The sequence below is a fragment of the Caretta caretta genome, chromosome 3 (assembly GCF_965140235.1).
Source record: "Caretta caretta isolate rCarCar2 chromosome 3, rCarCar1.hap1, whole genome shotgun sequence".
In the NCBI taxonomy this organism is placed as follows: domain Eukaryota; kingdom Metazoa; phylum Chordata; order Testudines; family Cheloniidae; genus Caretta; species Caretta caretta.
The window spans coordinates 162889262-162906527 of NC_134208.1; the positions used below are offsets into that span (position 1 = coordinate 162889262).

At 38.7% G+C, this 17266-nt stretch overlaps 1 protein-coding gene across 1 annotated transcript in view; it reads right to left on the reverse strand.

Annotated features, from left to right (window-relative positions):
- IARS2 (isoleucyl-tRNA synthetase 2, mitochondrial) overlaps nucleotides 1-17266 on the reverse strand; it is a 52523-nt gene that overhangs the window by 2014 nt on the left and 33243 nt on the right. The window contains exons 15-21 of the mRNA XM_048843228.2: nucleotides 9538-9646; nucleotides 6295-6397; nucleotides 4448-4573; nucleotides 3812-3943; nucleotides 2169-2275; nucleotides 1005-1150; nucleotides 560-750 (exon numbers count right to left, since the gene is read on the reverse strand). Of these exons, the coding sequence (XP_048699185.1) occupies nucleotides 560-750; nucleotides 1005-1150; nucleotides 2169-2275; nucleotides 3812-3943; nucleotides 4448-4573; nucleotides 6295-6397; nucleotides 9538-9646 (914 nt within the window). The remainder of the gene's footprint in view (nucleotides 1-559; nucleotides 751-1004; nucleotides 1151-2168; nucleotides 2276-3811; nucleotides 3944-4447; nucleotides 4574-6294; nucleotides 6398-9537; nucleotides 9647-17266) is intronic.

Sequence of the window (17266 nt, forward strand, 5' to 3'; positions counted from 1 at the left end):
AAATACCGGAATATTCACTGGGTGAGGCAAAAGGATGTTATAGCCTAGCTATTAGAGCACTCACTTGAGAGATGGGAGACTTGGGTTCACGTCACTACTCCAAGGCAGAGGGAAGATTTGAACCCAGGTATCCCATCCCATCCTCGGGGAATGCACTAACCAGGGAGGGAATGCAGGCACCGGTCTCCACTTTTTGCTAGAAAGGGTTGACCTGACACAGGTGCCTAACTCCAGGAGAGGGCTACCAACTGTGAATCCCAAGTGGTGATTGGCATCTAACTCCCTTTGAGGGCAGGGCTCAGGGCAGGGCTCCTCAGTATTTCCGAAGGCTAGCTTAGTCTTGTTGTCTTCTAAGCCACCTAACTCTCCCCGTGCATTGAATAGAGCACTGGGCTCCTGATGTGGGGCTGTGGATTCCACTAGACCTCAGGACACCTCATTGTTAAGCACTGTAACCCTGACTCCAAGTCACCTACAGAGATCTAGCCCTAAGTGCTCAAGTTATTTTTTCTAGAATGTTAACAGGTGGGGTGGGTGGGTGGGTGTTTTTTGTTTTTACCTCCATTAACTCAAAGAGCAGCCCCGGGTCAATTACAATGACGACTTCATACTCCAAAGCATTCTTGCCAGCAATGGATCCAAGGAAAGAGTCTCTCATCGCACATACAGCCTCCACCACTTCCTCTAGGCCAGGTTTCTTCCACAGGGAGCTTGTGTTAATCCAGCCAGAACGGAAAACACTCTCTGACTCTTGAAATAAAAATGTTCAATGCATTGGAGTTTGTGCTGTCTACTGCTCCCTTTCCATAAAACTGTTCTGCAGCTGATTTCTTTACTTATTTTTATTTGATCTAAACAAAGGATGACAACGACCTTTTGATTGTCAAGTTAAAAAAATACAGGTTTTTAAACAAATGCAAATTGTTGTCCATAGTTACTGCTCTAGTACAAGTTCTCTGAAATGTTAGCGTCTGGTTTTTGGGATGGAGTTACACCTGCCTTACCTTTCTTGTATGGGAGGTCCTGGAAAACCTCCTCTGCCAGGTGAGGAAGGATTGGTGCAAACGATCGCACCACTACATCCAAAGCCTTGGCTAAGGCTGTTTGACATGAACGACGTTTAGGATCTTTTTCTTCTTCACAGTAAAGCCTGTGATTCACAAGAGGGGAGAGTTTGTGAAGTTGCTTTCAGTAAGGAGAGAGAGCGTTCAGCCAGATAAAAGATTTGCACTAAAATCAGTCTTATTTAGGTGTTTCAATATAGACTTAAGGGCCTAACTTTAAGCCATCATTTGTTTTTCAAAATCTGTATGTAGATTACACTGTGTTCTGCCTTTACCACAGTTATGGGTTTCACATCATTGTTTAAAGAGGTTTCATGTGACTGCTTTGTATTTTTAACTGGCTTTAGTAAGCCAAAAGTTCCTTGTGTAGGAGGGATGATACCTGGCAGAAAGCTTCAGTGTTTTGGGTCCCCAGCAGAAAAGACCCACACCCAGCCTCTAGACTGGCGTAAAAGGTACTGAAGAAAGCAAAACTCATCCCTTAAAGGAAATTTTTTATTGGAGAAATTTGAGACGAAGAATCAGGAAATGTGAAACTCTGTCCTGAAAAACTTGGGACAGAGGTAGCAAAAGCTTCTACTGGAAAATCTATGACCTTCTAGTTCTTGCATAATAAATACCAGCTTGCACCCCAACAGCTTTCTTTACAAAGCCTGTTAAGTCTACTTCTGAACCTGTAAGTTCTCCAGTTAACGAGAGTATTAGCAAAGAATGAGATGTGTATCCCCTCTAGAAAAACTAAGCAATTCAATTAAGAGCCAGTAACACAAAAGGCCTATTGGGGCTAAATCTATACTATCTGGTATTCCTTCCAGTTACGTTTGAAAGAAAACAGGAATTGCTGAAATACAGATCTTAAGAAGATGGGTTCAATACTACTGGATACTATAAATCACCCTCTAGCTGCTAACCAAAATTCATTAAAAATAAATTCTATTTTGCCACAAGCATTTGTTTTCAGGGTAGCATGGGAAGGAGATGTACTTCAGTCACTATTTATATTATCTCCTTATGAGAGTTCCGCAGCCAGTCTCAAACCAGGTCCCTTAAAAACATAATAAAAAGCAAGGAGTTGCCTTAGTGAAGGCAGGAATGAATGCCTACCTGTCTTTGATTATGCTGAAGTAAAAGTTGGACAAATCTCTCGTGTGGAATGCTTGCAACAAACGAATAACTTTGCCATAATCGTATTCCTTGTACGCTTCTGTAACCTGGGGAACAGAGCGAGGAGAGAGATGACAGCAGCACATTCAATTACTATCACACTGGACAGAAATGCAGGTCACGATAAGCCTGGGAACATTCTCTTTTGAAGAAAGTAGAGGAAAGTGCGGAGTATGAGAAAGGTAAGGAGCCTGGGAGAGCATCTTTCTGGGCTCTTCTGAGGAAAAAGCCTGATAATTCATCTTTCATATGAATTAGACACTGAGTTTGCGACAACGGGAATAGAGAAATCATTCCAAAACACAGAATCAAACATCCCTCTCTAAGGGATGGCAAAGAGAAATAAGATCTGAAGAAATCCTGTTTCCATACTAGTATATCTGGTAAAAAAGATTAAGGGAAGAGAAATCCAAAAAGCAAGCTAGGTATAGCAACTACCAGGTATTTCCAGTACTCCCTTCTCTGCTTAGCAGGTTTTAGGAGATATTCTGATTTCTTTCATAACTCGAGTCTGTAGAATGCATTTCTGGCTCAATTATCCTAGATGTGTTTGGTAAGCTAGGTCCTGAACTTGCTGAAATTCAGCCTGGTTCATCTAACCAGCTCTGCGAAGGTATGTCCACCCTCTCACCACTTGTACATTGCTGAAGCATCTTTGCTAATTAAAATAAAAAACATCTAACCAATTTGTCTCAAGATTTTGAACAAAAAAACTTGTATTTGATTCATATTTATAAAGTGAACATTTCATAACCTCCAAATTTCCTAGGTGACTGAAAGCCAAGTGATTCTGCGATAACTATTCCAATCTTGAACATAAACACAGCATCTGGAGCGTCAAGAGGAAATGTTAGCTACACAGGTCACATACGCTAAAAGTGCTCTCAATTGCACTCAAATATATTGACCAAAAAAAGTATTAGAGGTGGCTGTATACCCGCCTCTAATTGGACCAATTTGAAGCCTCTGACGGTAGGTTCAAATAAAGCTAAGTTTAACATGAGCATTTAGGACTTATATTTTAAACCTTTCAAAAAGCCATAAGTTGCCCAGAAGAGAGGCAGGCCCCATTAGCGATCACCTGAAGGGTCCCATTCTGCCCTCAGATACATAGCCTTTACTCTCATTGACTTTAGTGGAAGTTGCATGCATGTGTCAGAGAGCAAATTTACCCTTTAGTTTTTCAAAATAGACTATATGGCTACATGAAGATTAAAGCTCTTCTACATACATACAATGAAAACATTTTTACGAGCTATCTCGGTGTACTGTATAATACAGATGCATGCCAAGTGCAGTCTAGAGTGAGTTTTCTTCTTGTCAAAAATTGGCATTTATAATGGAAAGCATTCAGTTTTATACACAGTATGCTTCACAGTTATTTCCTTATCACAAATTTAAGGTAGATCTTCATTTTGCTCCATTATTAGAAAAGCTCACTGTTTAAATTTTTCTCTTCAAAATAATGCAAACACACTTAGAAGCATTTTCCCCAGAGACATGATATTCCCAATTTAAATTAATCACTAACAACCCACCTTGTATAACAAAGTACACAGTAGATTAACATAATTCACCCTCACCTTCTTAGCATAATCCTGTAGTAAGTGTAGCATGTACTGGTCTATTACATACATCTCTGAACTGGGGATGGAGTCAGTTTCAGGATTGAAGTCAGCCATGTTTCCCAACATAAAGCGTAGCGTATTCCGAAGCTAGCAATAAACCATTCAGAAGTGTTAAATGAAACTGTTTCATCAGAATGAAGAATAAACAAGACACACGAGAGATTTCCATTCTGTCAATTTAAATTTAAATAAAATTAAAAGCTCAACCATTTTTCTAATTGATGACTCCAAATCATTACAAAATACAGTATCTGTACCACAAGAATCAGAACAGAAGAGTTGTGAATAAACAGGTTATATACAAACAACAGTAGCTAAAGGCAGGCAAGCTAAAGAACACATTTTTATTTTCCCTAAAATATATTACTACTTGACCAGCACATCACAAAAGAGAGCAATAATAATTATGTGCTTGTGAAAAAACACCTTTCATTTTCAGCTAAAAGAAAAGGTCAAATGCACTCCATTGCGACAAATTTCAAAGTCAGCGGTCATCTTTGGTTTCACAATGAATTCTACTCTGTAAATATAAAACCAAAGGTGAAGAGGATGTGTTCTCTTAAAATCAAATGCATTATATTCACTTCTCACCTTGTTTATATCGTCTTTTGCAGCACTAAGTACAGCTGGTCCAATCAGCACCTCAGTAAAAACATTTGATTCTGCCACCCACCAGCGAAGGACATCAGCACCATACGGAGGCTCCTTAATGTAGTCCTGTTCATCGACAAAAACGCAAAAGCTCTTTTCAATGCTGCTTATTTGCAATTTAAGAGACTGCACACACATTTTAAAACCAATGCAGTAAGATTCCAGGGACATCATCATCATGTTTGTATTTGTGCCCAAAAAATCTGTCTACAAATAATTCTAACTAAAATGTACACTCTTGAATTTAGATACCCATCCTTTGTTTTTACTAGATCTGTTGATATAGCAGTACTGTAATACAAGCTCACAGCAGTTACAGCCTCCCTCTACCTCTCCTTACAAAATCTATTGGAGGCACAGAGCTAGCTTCAGCAGCAGCTAATCCAGGCCTCCTCCTTCTGGAATCATACTGAGTGGGGTGTATCACCCCATCTAACCCCCCCCATCTTAGCATTTGGAGTGGGTAGTGAAAGAGACAAATTTTCTCTTCCCTCCCCATACCATCTGACAATCAGGGTGAACAGAGAACCAGTACACAAGTGTAGAAAGGTTTTTCTAAAAATTAATTTAACAGAGATGGGGCTCAAACTCTCCTCTTGCTTATGTGCTGAATCCCCTGCCCCTGATGGCACCACCGCAAACATCGCTAGCCATGCCCCTCCAGCAGGTCACCCATGGAGCAAGAAAGGGTCCCAGACTTAAAGCTAGCGTCACAGCTGTACTGTGATTTTAATTATTTCCTTTCTTCAGTATAAGGAAGTGCCTATCAATCACCACACAACCTAATAAATAGCTGAAGAGCAGCTTGACTGTATTACATTATTTAGAAAGCCACATTAATTCACTTGCTTCCCAACCAATTTGATATCTAGTTAGAAAACGATTACTTTGTGGCTCTATCCTGAGCACACCTCAAAGAACAACTCCCCACCGCCACCCGCTGTATGGATTACTCCAATATATTTGATGTCTAGAAAAATGGCATGGTTTTAACTAATAAAACAGAAGATACGGTATAAACATGAATGCCTTTAAATCATTTTTAGCTTCAGACTCTATACCACATTCTCTTTGAAGTTGGAAGATCATTTCCCCCCCCCCCCCCCCCTTGATTTTTTGACACAAAAAGAGAAAAGTGTTTATCAAATCATGTCAGGAAAGCCTACCAAGGATCTGTTATTCTATGCCAAAGTTTCACATAATTCTAAAGAGACCCCCAAAAAGGATCACCAGTAAAAGCAAGGACTAGCAAAACTCGGTTTCAGAGGATTTATTTTCAGTATAACTTCTCTGAATGTAGAATGAAACTAAAAGTTTCCAGATCAAGAAGCCCAGTCAATGGCCTCATGCTACATGCCTATTAGTATGCAAATGATGCCATGACTGTTGTACTGCAAAGACATCTCTCTGCAGTACACATCCAATTCAGCTTCTTTAAAAAATAAAATAAAAATTAGAGCAACATCTCTCAAGAGCTTAGAACTGAACTGTATCTTCAATATAATTGTTACAGCCCCTCTCCATTCCCTATCACCACAGAATAGTCATATTCAATAGAATTAATCTTAAATGTATTGCATCTTGAACACTTCAAAGTTGAGAAACAATTCAAGGTTTTAATTTCAGCTCAACGGAGTTCAGTATATCCAACTTTATTATACAGCAGCTGTCCCAATATTCTGCCATAAAGCAGTTGCACAGGGAAATGTTACACAACATGACTGCAATTCTTGGTCACGAAAAAATGTAACTAGAAATGCCATGACACAATGTGTATCGTTTCTTACTTGGCCTCCATTGATTACTACGTCAGGATCAACCACGTTGCCAATAGATTTAGACATCTTCTCTCCTTTTTCACCAAGAGTAAATCCATGAACTACTAGAGTCCTAAGGAAAACCAAACAAAACCCCAACAGGTCAATATTACTTAAAAATAAATTAAGTCTTAGGATGTGTATCTTTTTAGTGTGGCAGTCTTGCCTTTCCAGAAGTAAACTCTAACCAAAAAAATCTTCAATCCAAAATGAAATCTATTGAGTACTGAAACTTATTTCTATAGAAGAGCAGAAACACAATCTCCAACAGTCTTCCTAATTGTACAAAACCACTGATTTTAATAGACTAAATCAGTGGTGGACAACCTGTGGCCCGTCAGGGTAATCCGCTGGTGGGCCGCCAGACAGTTTGTTTACATTTTCACCGCCGCCCGCAGCTCCCAGTGGTTCCCAGCCAATGGGAGCTGCAGGAAGTGGCGGCCAGCACGTCCCTGCAGCCCGCGCCACTTCCCGCAGTTCCCATTGGCCGGGAACAGCGAACCACGGCCACTGGGAGCTGTGGGCAGCTGTGCAAATGTAAACAAACTGGCGGCCCACCAGCGGATTACCCTGACAGGCTGTGTACGGCCGTGAGCCACAGGTTGCCCACCACTGGACTAAATCTAACAGACTAAGGGTGAAATCTTGGTTTCACTGAAGTCAATGGCAGTTTTCCCAGATTATATCTATAGATACGTATTTTATATCTATCTGTATCTATCTACACACATACACACACACACAGATAAATAAAAAGGAACACATGCACATGTGCAATATATGTTTTATAACATTCATTTTTCCATATGACCAAAATAGACATTTATATTCAGTGCATACGCATTTGCTCATTTAAGTTGTTTATAAAAATCCAAGTAGTATTATGCATACTTCCTTACTGAAAAAGTAACATTCAATAAACTGAGTATTTCCCAATGCAATCAATTCAATAACCCAAATTACTGCCTCTATTCAGTGTTCTCTTTGCAACCAGAGGAGCTAAAAACATTGTTTTAAATGAAAGCTTAAGTTATTTGACCACTTTTTACTAGGGCTGTCAATTAATCGCAGTTAACTGAAGTGATTAACTCAAAACAAAACTAACTCAATTAAAAAAATTAATCGTGATTAATTGCAGTTTTAATCGCACTGTTAAACAACAATAGAATACCAATTTCAATTTATCAAATATTTTTGGATTTTTTTCTATATTGGCAAATATACTGATTTCAATTACAACAGAATACAAAGTGTACAGTGCTCACTTTCTATTACAAATATTTGGACTGAAAAGAAGAAAATAGAAATAGTATTTCTCAATTCACCTCATACAAGTACTGTAGTGCACTCTCTTTATCGTGAAAGTGCAACTTACAAATGTTGATTTTTTTTTTTAACATAACTGCACTCAAAACCAACAATGTAAAACTTCAGCGCCTACTCAGTCCACTCAGTCCTACTTCTTGTTCAGCCAGTTGTTAAGACAAACAAGTTTGCTTACATTGACGGGAGATAATTCTGTCTGCTTCTTATTTACAATGTCACCTGAAAGTGAGAACAGATGTTCACATGGCACTTTTGTAGCCAGTGTTGCAAGGTATTTACGTGCCAGATATGCTGAACATTTGTGTGCTGCTTCAGCCATTCCAGAGGACACGCGTCCATGCAGAAGACAATCATTTAAAACATTTAATGAAATTTGTGACTGAACTCCTTGGGGGAGAATTGTATGTCTCCTGCTCTGTGATTTTACCTGCATTCTACCATATATTTAATGTTATAGCAGTCTCGGATGCTGACTCAGCACGTTGTTCGATTTAAGAACACTTTCACTGCAGATCTGACAAAACACAAATGAGGTTCAAATGTGAGATTTCTAAAGATAGCTATGGCACTCGACCCAAGGTGTAAGAATCTGAAGTGCCTTCCATAATCTGAGAAGGACAAGGTGTGGAGCATGCTTTCAGAAGTCTTAAAAGAGCAACACTCTGATGTGGAAACTATAGAACTCGAACCACCATAAAAGAAAATCAACCTTCTGCTGGTGGCATCTGACTCAGATGATGAAAATGAACACGTGTCAGTCCACATTGCTTTAGATCATCATCAAGCATGGACACATGTCCTCTGCAATGGTGGTCGAAGCATGAAGGGGCATACAAATGTTTAGAATATCTGGCATGTAAATACCTTGCAATGCCAGCTACAACAGTGCCATGCAAATGCCTGTTCTCACTTTCAGGTGACATTATAAATAAGAAGTGGGCAGGATTATCTCCCGTCAATGTAAACAAACTTGTTTGTCTTAGCGATTGGCTGAACAAGAAGTAGGACTGAGTGGACTTGTAGGTGAAGTTTTACATTTTTTTATTTTTGAGTGCAGTTATGTAAAAAAATTGATATTTGTAAGTTGCACTTTCACGATAGAGATGGCACTACAGTACATGTATGAGGTGAACTGAGAAATACTATCTCTTTTGTTTATCTTTTTTTACAGTCTAAATATTTGTAATAAAAAAATTAATACAAAGTGAGCACTGTGCACTTTGTATTCTGTGTTGTAAATGAAATCAACATATTTGAAAATGTAGAAAGCATCCAAAAATATTTATAATAAATGCTATTCTCTTATTGTTTAACAGTGCAGTTAAAACTGCAATTAATTGCAATTTTTTAAATCGTTTGACAGCCCTAATTTTTACCCTTAGGTAACAGCTTTGCCACTCATGTTAAATTCAAGGTTCAAAAACACAGGGACACACTACTTAGTCATCACCCCCTGCTGTTCAATTTATAGTCAGTGTGAGCTGCCATAATGTGTCCCATATTAAGGTAAGACACTGATCTTGGCAGTGTAAGGGGGTGGCAAGAATGGGTGATGCCAAGGGTAACTGGTGACAGCTGAACACACAGTGAGGTATAACCTGAGTGAATGAGATAGATGAACACAGAAAGCTGTGGGAACAATGAAGGAAAGCATCCATTTAAACTCAGAGTGGGAAAAACAAGTTCAACAGAAGATAAAAATGTACTGTGATATACACCTTTGAGGAAACCTTTACAATAAAAAGTGTATGGCTGTCACCTGAAGATTCAGTAATGGCTTTCTTTCCTTTTTGTGGAGAAAGGGTTGTTCATATTCTCTATTCAAATTACCATACTCTCATTATATAAAAGCTCAATAAATGGCCACGTTGCAGACCAAGCACTTACTTATAAGGGGCTTTTTTTCTTGTTGCCACACTAGTTAAGAGAGAGGACTGAAACCAGCCTCCCAATTGGTCTTTTCCTTCCAAGTATAAATCCGCCCTTTGATCTGCACCTTAAAACAAAAATATGTCGTCAACTGATTTTTTAAAAAAAAAAAAATCTCAGATTCCTAAATACTTGTGGTAGGTTCATGGTAAAATGAAGTAATCGGAAGAAAAATATTAACGTGTTGTAGTAGACATATCTGTAAATGGTTATAGAACACTATGCTTTTGTTCTGTGAACCAAGAACTTGTTTATTTACTACTGTAAAAAAGTACACAATGAATTGTTGAAAACAATACAAGTTAACAGGCTAATATCCCCAATTACTCAAGCAGCTGACAGACAAAATAGGTGGTCATTAAATGCTGAGAATTGCTGAACTCTAAGAATTTGTCGGCAACAAACAAGCTTACTTTCCCACATAGGCCTCTAACAAAGTAATACTAAATTATGAAAATACAGGCTATTATAATATTGCCTATTTTGCACTCTGTGCATTTCATATTAGGAGCTCAAGGCACTTTACAAATATTAATTAATGATAAAACTGTAGGCTTCAATATAAACAACGAACAAACTGATTCATAGCTTGGTACGCAATTGTGCTGCCAGCCGTACAAGTCATGGGAACCCAAAAGTCTGTGAAGTTACATGGGTACTCAAAAGGGAGGGAGGTAAGAATTGGTGGTTATCCCACAGTTGGAAATTTTTCCTGATTTTTAGCCAAAATCTTCTTTTAATCAGTTTCATTCAATAGCTCCTTTTATCCTCGCCCTTGAACCACCTGAGACTATTCCTCTCTTTCTCCCTGTTGTTTACAGCCTTTATCTATTTGTTTAGCTTAATGGAAGTTTCGATATTCAGATCCATCCTGTAATAAAAAATAGTTCAACATTACAAAGGTCAAGGATATTCAGCCACTGCTAACTAAGGTGTGTGGGTGGAGGTTATGTTTTTCTATCACATTATTTATTCCTTCAAATAAATCAAAGATCTAGTTAGAAAGCACAATAAAAATATTCATCTTTGCAACAAAAGACTGCAAACTATGCATAAAGACAAAATAAGCACAATAATAATTGTAGTGAGTAAGCAGGCCAGAAAAAGGATGTTTTAACGCAAGAACAGCAATAACTTTGGCATCTATTACTGATTTACCGTACATAAGGTATTTTTCTCTGGCAAGTCAACTGCAAGAATTGAAATTTTCTAGCAATGTAGGGCAAGTAAAGAAAAGAAATTTTCTTTTAATAAGGGGACTCAAATCTAGATGACTGAAGAACCTAAACAAATGATCTATAAATATCCAAATTAATCTATTAGTGTTGGTCTTTGTTGTCTGGTAGAAAAGCAGATAGAATGGTATGTCTACAGGGACACGGGCCCTGGTAAATATAGTTTACATTTTTTATGAGTTCTTGATTATTATGTGTCTGTAGAAATAGCAGTACTCTGAGCCTATATTTCAGATTAATTAAATAAATTATAATCTATTGTCTAAATCTATTGGGTAGTTCTCATCTCAATTGTAATGAAAAAAGCAAAGTAGTAGTGACTTTGTGTCAACTTTAATTAGAACAGCATGTAAATTTCTTAGCAATGTGCAAAATTATGTGACGGTCCTGAAGAGTTTTCAGTTGTTTTTGAAATTAATCAGTTATAGGGCACAGGTCATTAAGGAGTGTATTACAGTTTATGATCCATTTTGGTAGGGATTTCGAGATTCTATATCTTTGATCTTATAGACTTTAGCCTCTAGATTAAAATGCATTATACTTTAATGCCAACAACAATTAGCCAAGTTTTATTTTAAATCTTCTGGTCAGCACAAAAAGTTAAAAAGCATAGATAGGAATTCTGTAAAATAATCACATTCATTCAGTTAAACATTAATAAGGGAGATAGAGAAAGAATTATGGTGCTGAAAGTTAAATTCCTCTCTTGCACTGGGGGTTAGGGTTTGATCCAAAGCCTATGGAAGTCAATGAGACCCTATTCCATGATACCACAAAAACTCATGTGCTTAAGTAGTGCCACCGAATTCAATAAGTTTAAATAAATTATTCACTTCATCTGAAACACAGATGCAAAGAGTCATGCTATTTTCAGAGGCAAAAATTCTCAGCATTAAAAATGAGCAAGTAGGTTAGCTATCTTTGCAGATGTATCACTATACACCATTTTCTCTATTCACTTGGATTAAATGTAAGTTTGTGCATGTGTCTTTGTGGAAACAGGACCTTACGATGTAAATGGTCTAAGTTTTGACACAAGAACATGTCCATTCTACAGTTAAAATATTAAGAGATGCCAAGTCCTTTGTCAATGCTATGATCATCAGTAGAGAAATGGAAAAATGTTCTCACATTAGATTTATAAAAATGGACTGTTAATTCAATGACCAATGCAGATGCTTGATCAGGAGTACTAAAAAAGAGACCAGACAATCAGACGGCTAACAAACTGAATGAGATCTTGTAATACAACACAGCAGCAGAAAAAGGCAATGTAGTTCTCCAGTGCATTTGCAGGAGCATCACATCCCAAACCAAGAGGACAACAGTTCTGATCTGACATTGGTGGAATTGCATCCAAGATATCACATAATTCGGGGCATATTTTTTTATAAGATGTAGATTTTTTTTGGTTACTCTTCTCTGTTTCGAATTTATAGGAATTAAATGGTGAGGAAAGATTAAGTCAAACTAGATGTTTATATCTTAACTAAATGACCTCCTAAACATGTGTCTGAGAAACACACAATACTACCAGTTCAGCATCTGAAAGATGAAACTCCCAAATTGGAAATTAATTATTTAACGCAACTCAAAGGGATATGACTAGGGAATAACATGGATGAAGTTGGGGAAAAAATTATGCTATGAGATTGTGGGGTGTGGGAAAAACCAAACAAAAATACCCAGTGAAGTATACTCAAGCCAAATAAAGCTAGATTGGGCAAAACACTCACCAAGTTGTACCTTATAGTCCCACAACAACAGTGGGGATGGACAAAATGATAATACATCTTTTCCTACTCTAATGTCTACGATGTAACTGGAACCAAGTCTGTTACTTCTAATGTGGTAGTTTAGAAATTTAAACAGTCAGGAAAACACATGCTTAAAGCACGACAGAAAGGTACTCGGATACTATGGTGATGAGCATGATATACACAGCATAGAACAAACTGTTCCAAAGCAAAGCCATTTCCATTACAATTAGTGCATGAATTAACCTGAATAGAATGCACAAGCCACCCTCTTCCTTGTTCCCACCCAAGTGGTTGTAGTAAATATGCGGAGGGGACTTAAACAAAACCCTGCAGACGGAGAAAAAATAGCTTTAAGCCATTTCCTAATAAACAACAAATAAATGAACTATAAGTATTTTGATTTCAATTTATTTATAGCACCTGCCCAAAAGCCACCATTTAATGCCAAGCTGTATATTATTTGTAACAACAATATTTATTATTTATCCAGTACAGAGTTTGGTAGCTGGTTTTATGGGAAACTGCCTCTCTCCCCTGAAATACATGTTACAGCTGTCAGCTGAGATGTTTCAGCTAACAGCCTCCTTAAATAGAAATGAGGCAACTGGTAAGTTGCTCTCCATCAAGGGATCCTCTGATTTGGAATCTGCTGCTCTTAACCTGTCTGCTACAGGTGTTAATCTTCCCTCCCCCACCCGCCCCCAAATGCACACTGCAGAGGATCAGCTACCGTATATAAATATGGTGAGCAGTTTAGTACTTATTTCTGTTGTGGAGGGTTTTTATTTTTAGTGACTGTAAAGCAGAGGGTCAGAACAGCCTCTTGAGGGTGAAAGAATGAATTCTTTGATTGCTGTAAATAAAATATCACCTTCCCATCCCTCAATTCCAGAACATGTACGTGTAGAAACTCTGTTTTAATTTGTTCGTTGGGAAGGAGTGGTGCCTTTGACTAATCTCGGGTTGGCAGAGGGAGCAAATAGCACTTACTGGTTTTAAGTGGCACAATTTATAAACTCTGCATGGGTCTGATGCAAACGGCCAAGACTGGAAGTGGGGGGGAGCCATCCCTGAAAAACTAGTGTCCCTGTACAGTTTGCTAGGGACTCCAGTCACTGAACAATTCTTTAAATACATTTAAAAACCTAAGGCTGCAAGACCTATTTTTTTCAAAACTCGACGAATCTCACTTCATCAAAGAACCATCACACACATCCCATACATGTTGAATTTAAAATCTGAATATGTGCATATCAGGTAGAACAACATTATTTGCTCAGAAACAGCTAATCCAATCATATTAGAAGTGCAGTGAAAAGTCTTGTGTAAATAGGAACCCCAAACCTATCCACCATCACTGCCAAACTAGCTGTTTAACTGGGATTCCTTGTTGCTCAGAAATTCTGATTGTTTGGTAATCAGTTGTATCATTTTTTGTTACGTGTTTGCAGAAGCATCAGTGGTTCATTTCCATTAACTGAGCTAACAGCAACAGAATGAAACGTTTGGGTCATTATCACATATTAAACCCTGCAGCGATCTTGAATTTTACCTGCATTTATTGTCCTTTGTTAGGACCTTAGCCATGTATATCTTTTAGTAATCACAAGACAATACAAACTGCAAGAACCTTTGTGAGAATTGTTGCGGTCGCTGAACTTTTGCAGGAAAAATAAATGGTACTTTTACATATATATGGCACACTATCTTTTGTAAGCCAGTATGCCATCATGAATTTGGCTACAAGAGGCTCTGCTTGCTGTGATATTTCTAAAAAACAAAAAGGTTGCTCAAGAAATATCTTGGAAAAAAGAAATCTCTGTGCATTACCTTTCACAGTAAAATTGCTTTGTGTAGAAACATGGGAAGTTAGTGACTGTTTCTGAAAGGGAAACCACATAAATGTAAATATTTACATTGCATTTTATAATTTTCAAGATAAAGTTGTTTAATTTCTCCACTGCTGAAAGCCTTGTCCATAAAGACAGATGTTCCTTGCAATACATTAAACCATCCTTTACACATAAAGCCACTGATTCAATATTCTCTTTTTTTTTTGCAAAACGTTTAGCTGCTGCAGAAGTCTGTAGCCTCAAATGATAACACATACAACAAAAAAGTAGTGTATTTTTAAATTTTTAAACTTGTTTTTCTTCCCTTATGTACAGAACAATTGTAACTAATGTGCATGGTTTTTTGTTTTTTTGTTTTGTTTTTTTTTGGGTCTTCAATGACTTACTCATAAGTTTAAATTTATGGACATGCTTAAGTACCTTGCTGAATTAGGCCCATGAGATTAACTGTTTTAAAAGGCAGATTTAAAAGTTTCTTCTTGCTTCAAGAGGACTTTTACATGACCTATTCTTGACCAGCCGTGCTATTGTTTTTTGTTTTCATAGAGAGATGGTATGCTACTGCATAACCAAGGCTGCAACTGAGTTCCCATTATTATAAGCTTTATGTTAGCCACACACTAAAATCCACAAAAAAATGTTAGCCTCAAAGTTGGCTGGTTAGGGGCAAAGGTAGAATTTTTCTACCAAATAAAGTCAACTGGGCAGAGATCCTGAATTACAACACCCTAAATTAGAGGGGTTCAGAATTCAAAATATATTTCATTTTAATTTGAGCTACTTTCTAGCCAAGAAAAAAAATAATCAAAAACCATCTCCCTCTCCCCACATGGGGAGCAAGTAGAGAAATGGAGGTTGCTCACCTGTAACTGGAAATTTTTTGAGCTATGTGGTCCTTATCTGTATTCCACATGTGGGTAAACATGTGCACCATGTGCCTGAAATGGCAGATTTTAGCAAGTAGTGTCCCTTGGTCCACAAACCATGCTATTTTTCCTCCTCGTGCTCCAGAACCAAGGGTACAAAAGGTGGTGCAGAGGTACACCTCTTCAGTTCCTCTTCTTACCGTGAATCAAATAAGATCTGAAGCAGTGGGGAAGGAGAGTGGAATATAGACAGGGACCCACACATCTCAAAGAACTTCCACTTACAGCTGAGTAACCTTCATTTGCCTTCAAGTGCTGGTTCCTGTATGCATTCTCCACATATGGGTGATGGGTAAGCAGTATTCAAACAGGAAGGAGTTGTGAAGATGCAGTTGGTATGAATGTCTGTGATACAGCTGTCCCCAAAGCTGCATTTGCAGAAGAGACCTGGACTAGGGCATATTGCTTCGTGATGGTGTGGATGGCTACCTGACAAAGTCCAGTATAGGTACTTTTCAAAGAGATGGTGTTGAGTTTGCCTGTGTTCTCGCAGAGTGGGTCCTCACCCTATCTGGGGGAGGAATACATGCCAAGTGATAACAGAGAATGATGCATCCAGAGATCCCCTTAGAGACTCTCTGGGCAGATAACGCTTGTTCACACAATCGCTCTGTTATAGCAACAAACTGTGTCAGTTATTTCTTAATGGGATTCGTTCTTTGCAGATAAAAGGCCTGGGCCTGTCTGATGTCAAAGAAGTGCAATCTCTTTTGTTTGCTGGAAGCATAATGTTTTGGGAAGAATACGTGTAAGTGAATAGGTTCGTTCAAGTAAAACTCTGAAATTACCTTGGGGATGAATTCTGGGTAGACATAAAGGGAAACTTTTTCCTCTGTGAAATACATAGGCGCTGACTCTGTGGGCTGGAGCACCCACGGGAAAAATTAGTGGGTGCTCTGCACCCACCGGCAGCCAAGCTCCCATCCAAATACCAGGGCATGAGATGAAGGCGGCCTGGGTTGGGACGTCTGATCCTGCCATTCTCCTAAGTTAACAGATTTGGAGAGAGATGGATACTGATGGGATGACATTCACAGGAAATCCAAAAACCAAAACGGTCTTGGCCACTTGGATGCAATGAGGATGACCCTAGCCCTGTTGTGGCATATTTTCAGTAGAGGTAGCAGGGGGATCGGCAGGACTGAATGAGTAGAAGGAATGCATTGTGAGCTAGACAGACTGCTCTTTGTTCTAGTAAGTTTGTATGTTTCCTGGCCCGCCGAGGAGTCAAAATACTCCGTGCACTGTGACGGTCTATGTGGGTTCCTCATTATATGAGGGATGCATACATGATAATGGTCGCATCAGGTGTGGGTGTAAGGAAAGGCACTCTCCCATGCACTTGTTCTGGGTTCATCCCACAAACAAGAGAAGCTGTTACCCTGGCAGAAACTGTTAACCTCGTATTCCTGTTGTGTCTGTCTGGTGAATAAATAGACCAGAGCCAGGCCTGCAAGCAACAGAGGTGGAGCCTGGAAAATGGTTTTATGTAAGTAAATGAGGCCACGTGGCCCAGCAAGGAAAGACAGACCTTGACTGTGGCCCAAGGTCTGAGGATAACTTGTCTTGTCTTATCAAGTTGTTCATGGCTTGGAATCTTTCAGTAAGGAGGTAGGTCTTTGCTGCAGTAGTGCCTAGGGCCGCTCCTATAAAGTTTATGGTCTTTGTGGGAGTCCAAGTGGACTTTTCTTTGTTGATGCAGATTCCCAAGGAAGACAGCAGACACAATAGGAACAGGGTTGTTGCCTGGACCGCCTTGCTGGATCTGCCCATCAGGAGCCAGTTGTCCAGATATGAAGAGATGATGTATTTGTTTCATCTCATCCAGGCCGTCACTACTGAGATGACCTCCGTGAGGACCCTAGGCACTGTAGCTAGTCCAAATTGGAGCATTCTGCATTGGTCGTGCTCTT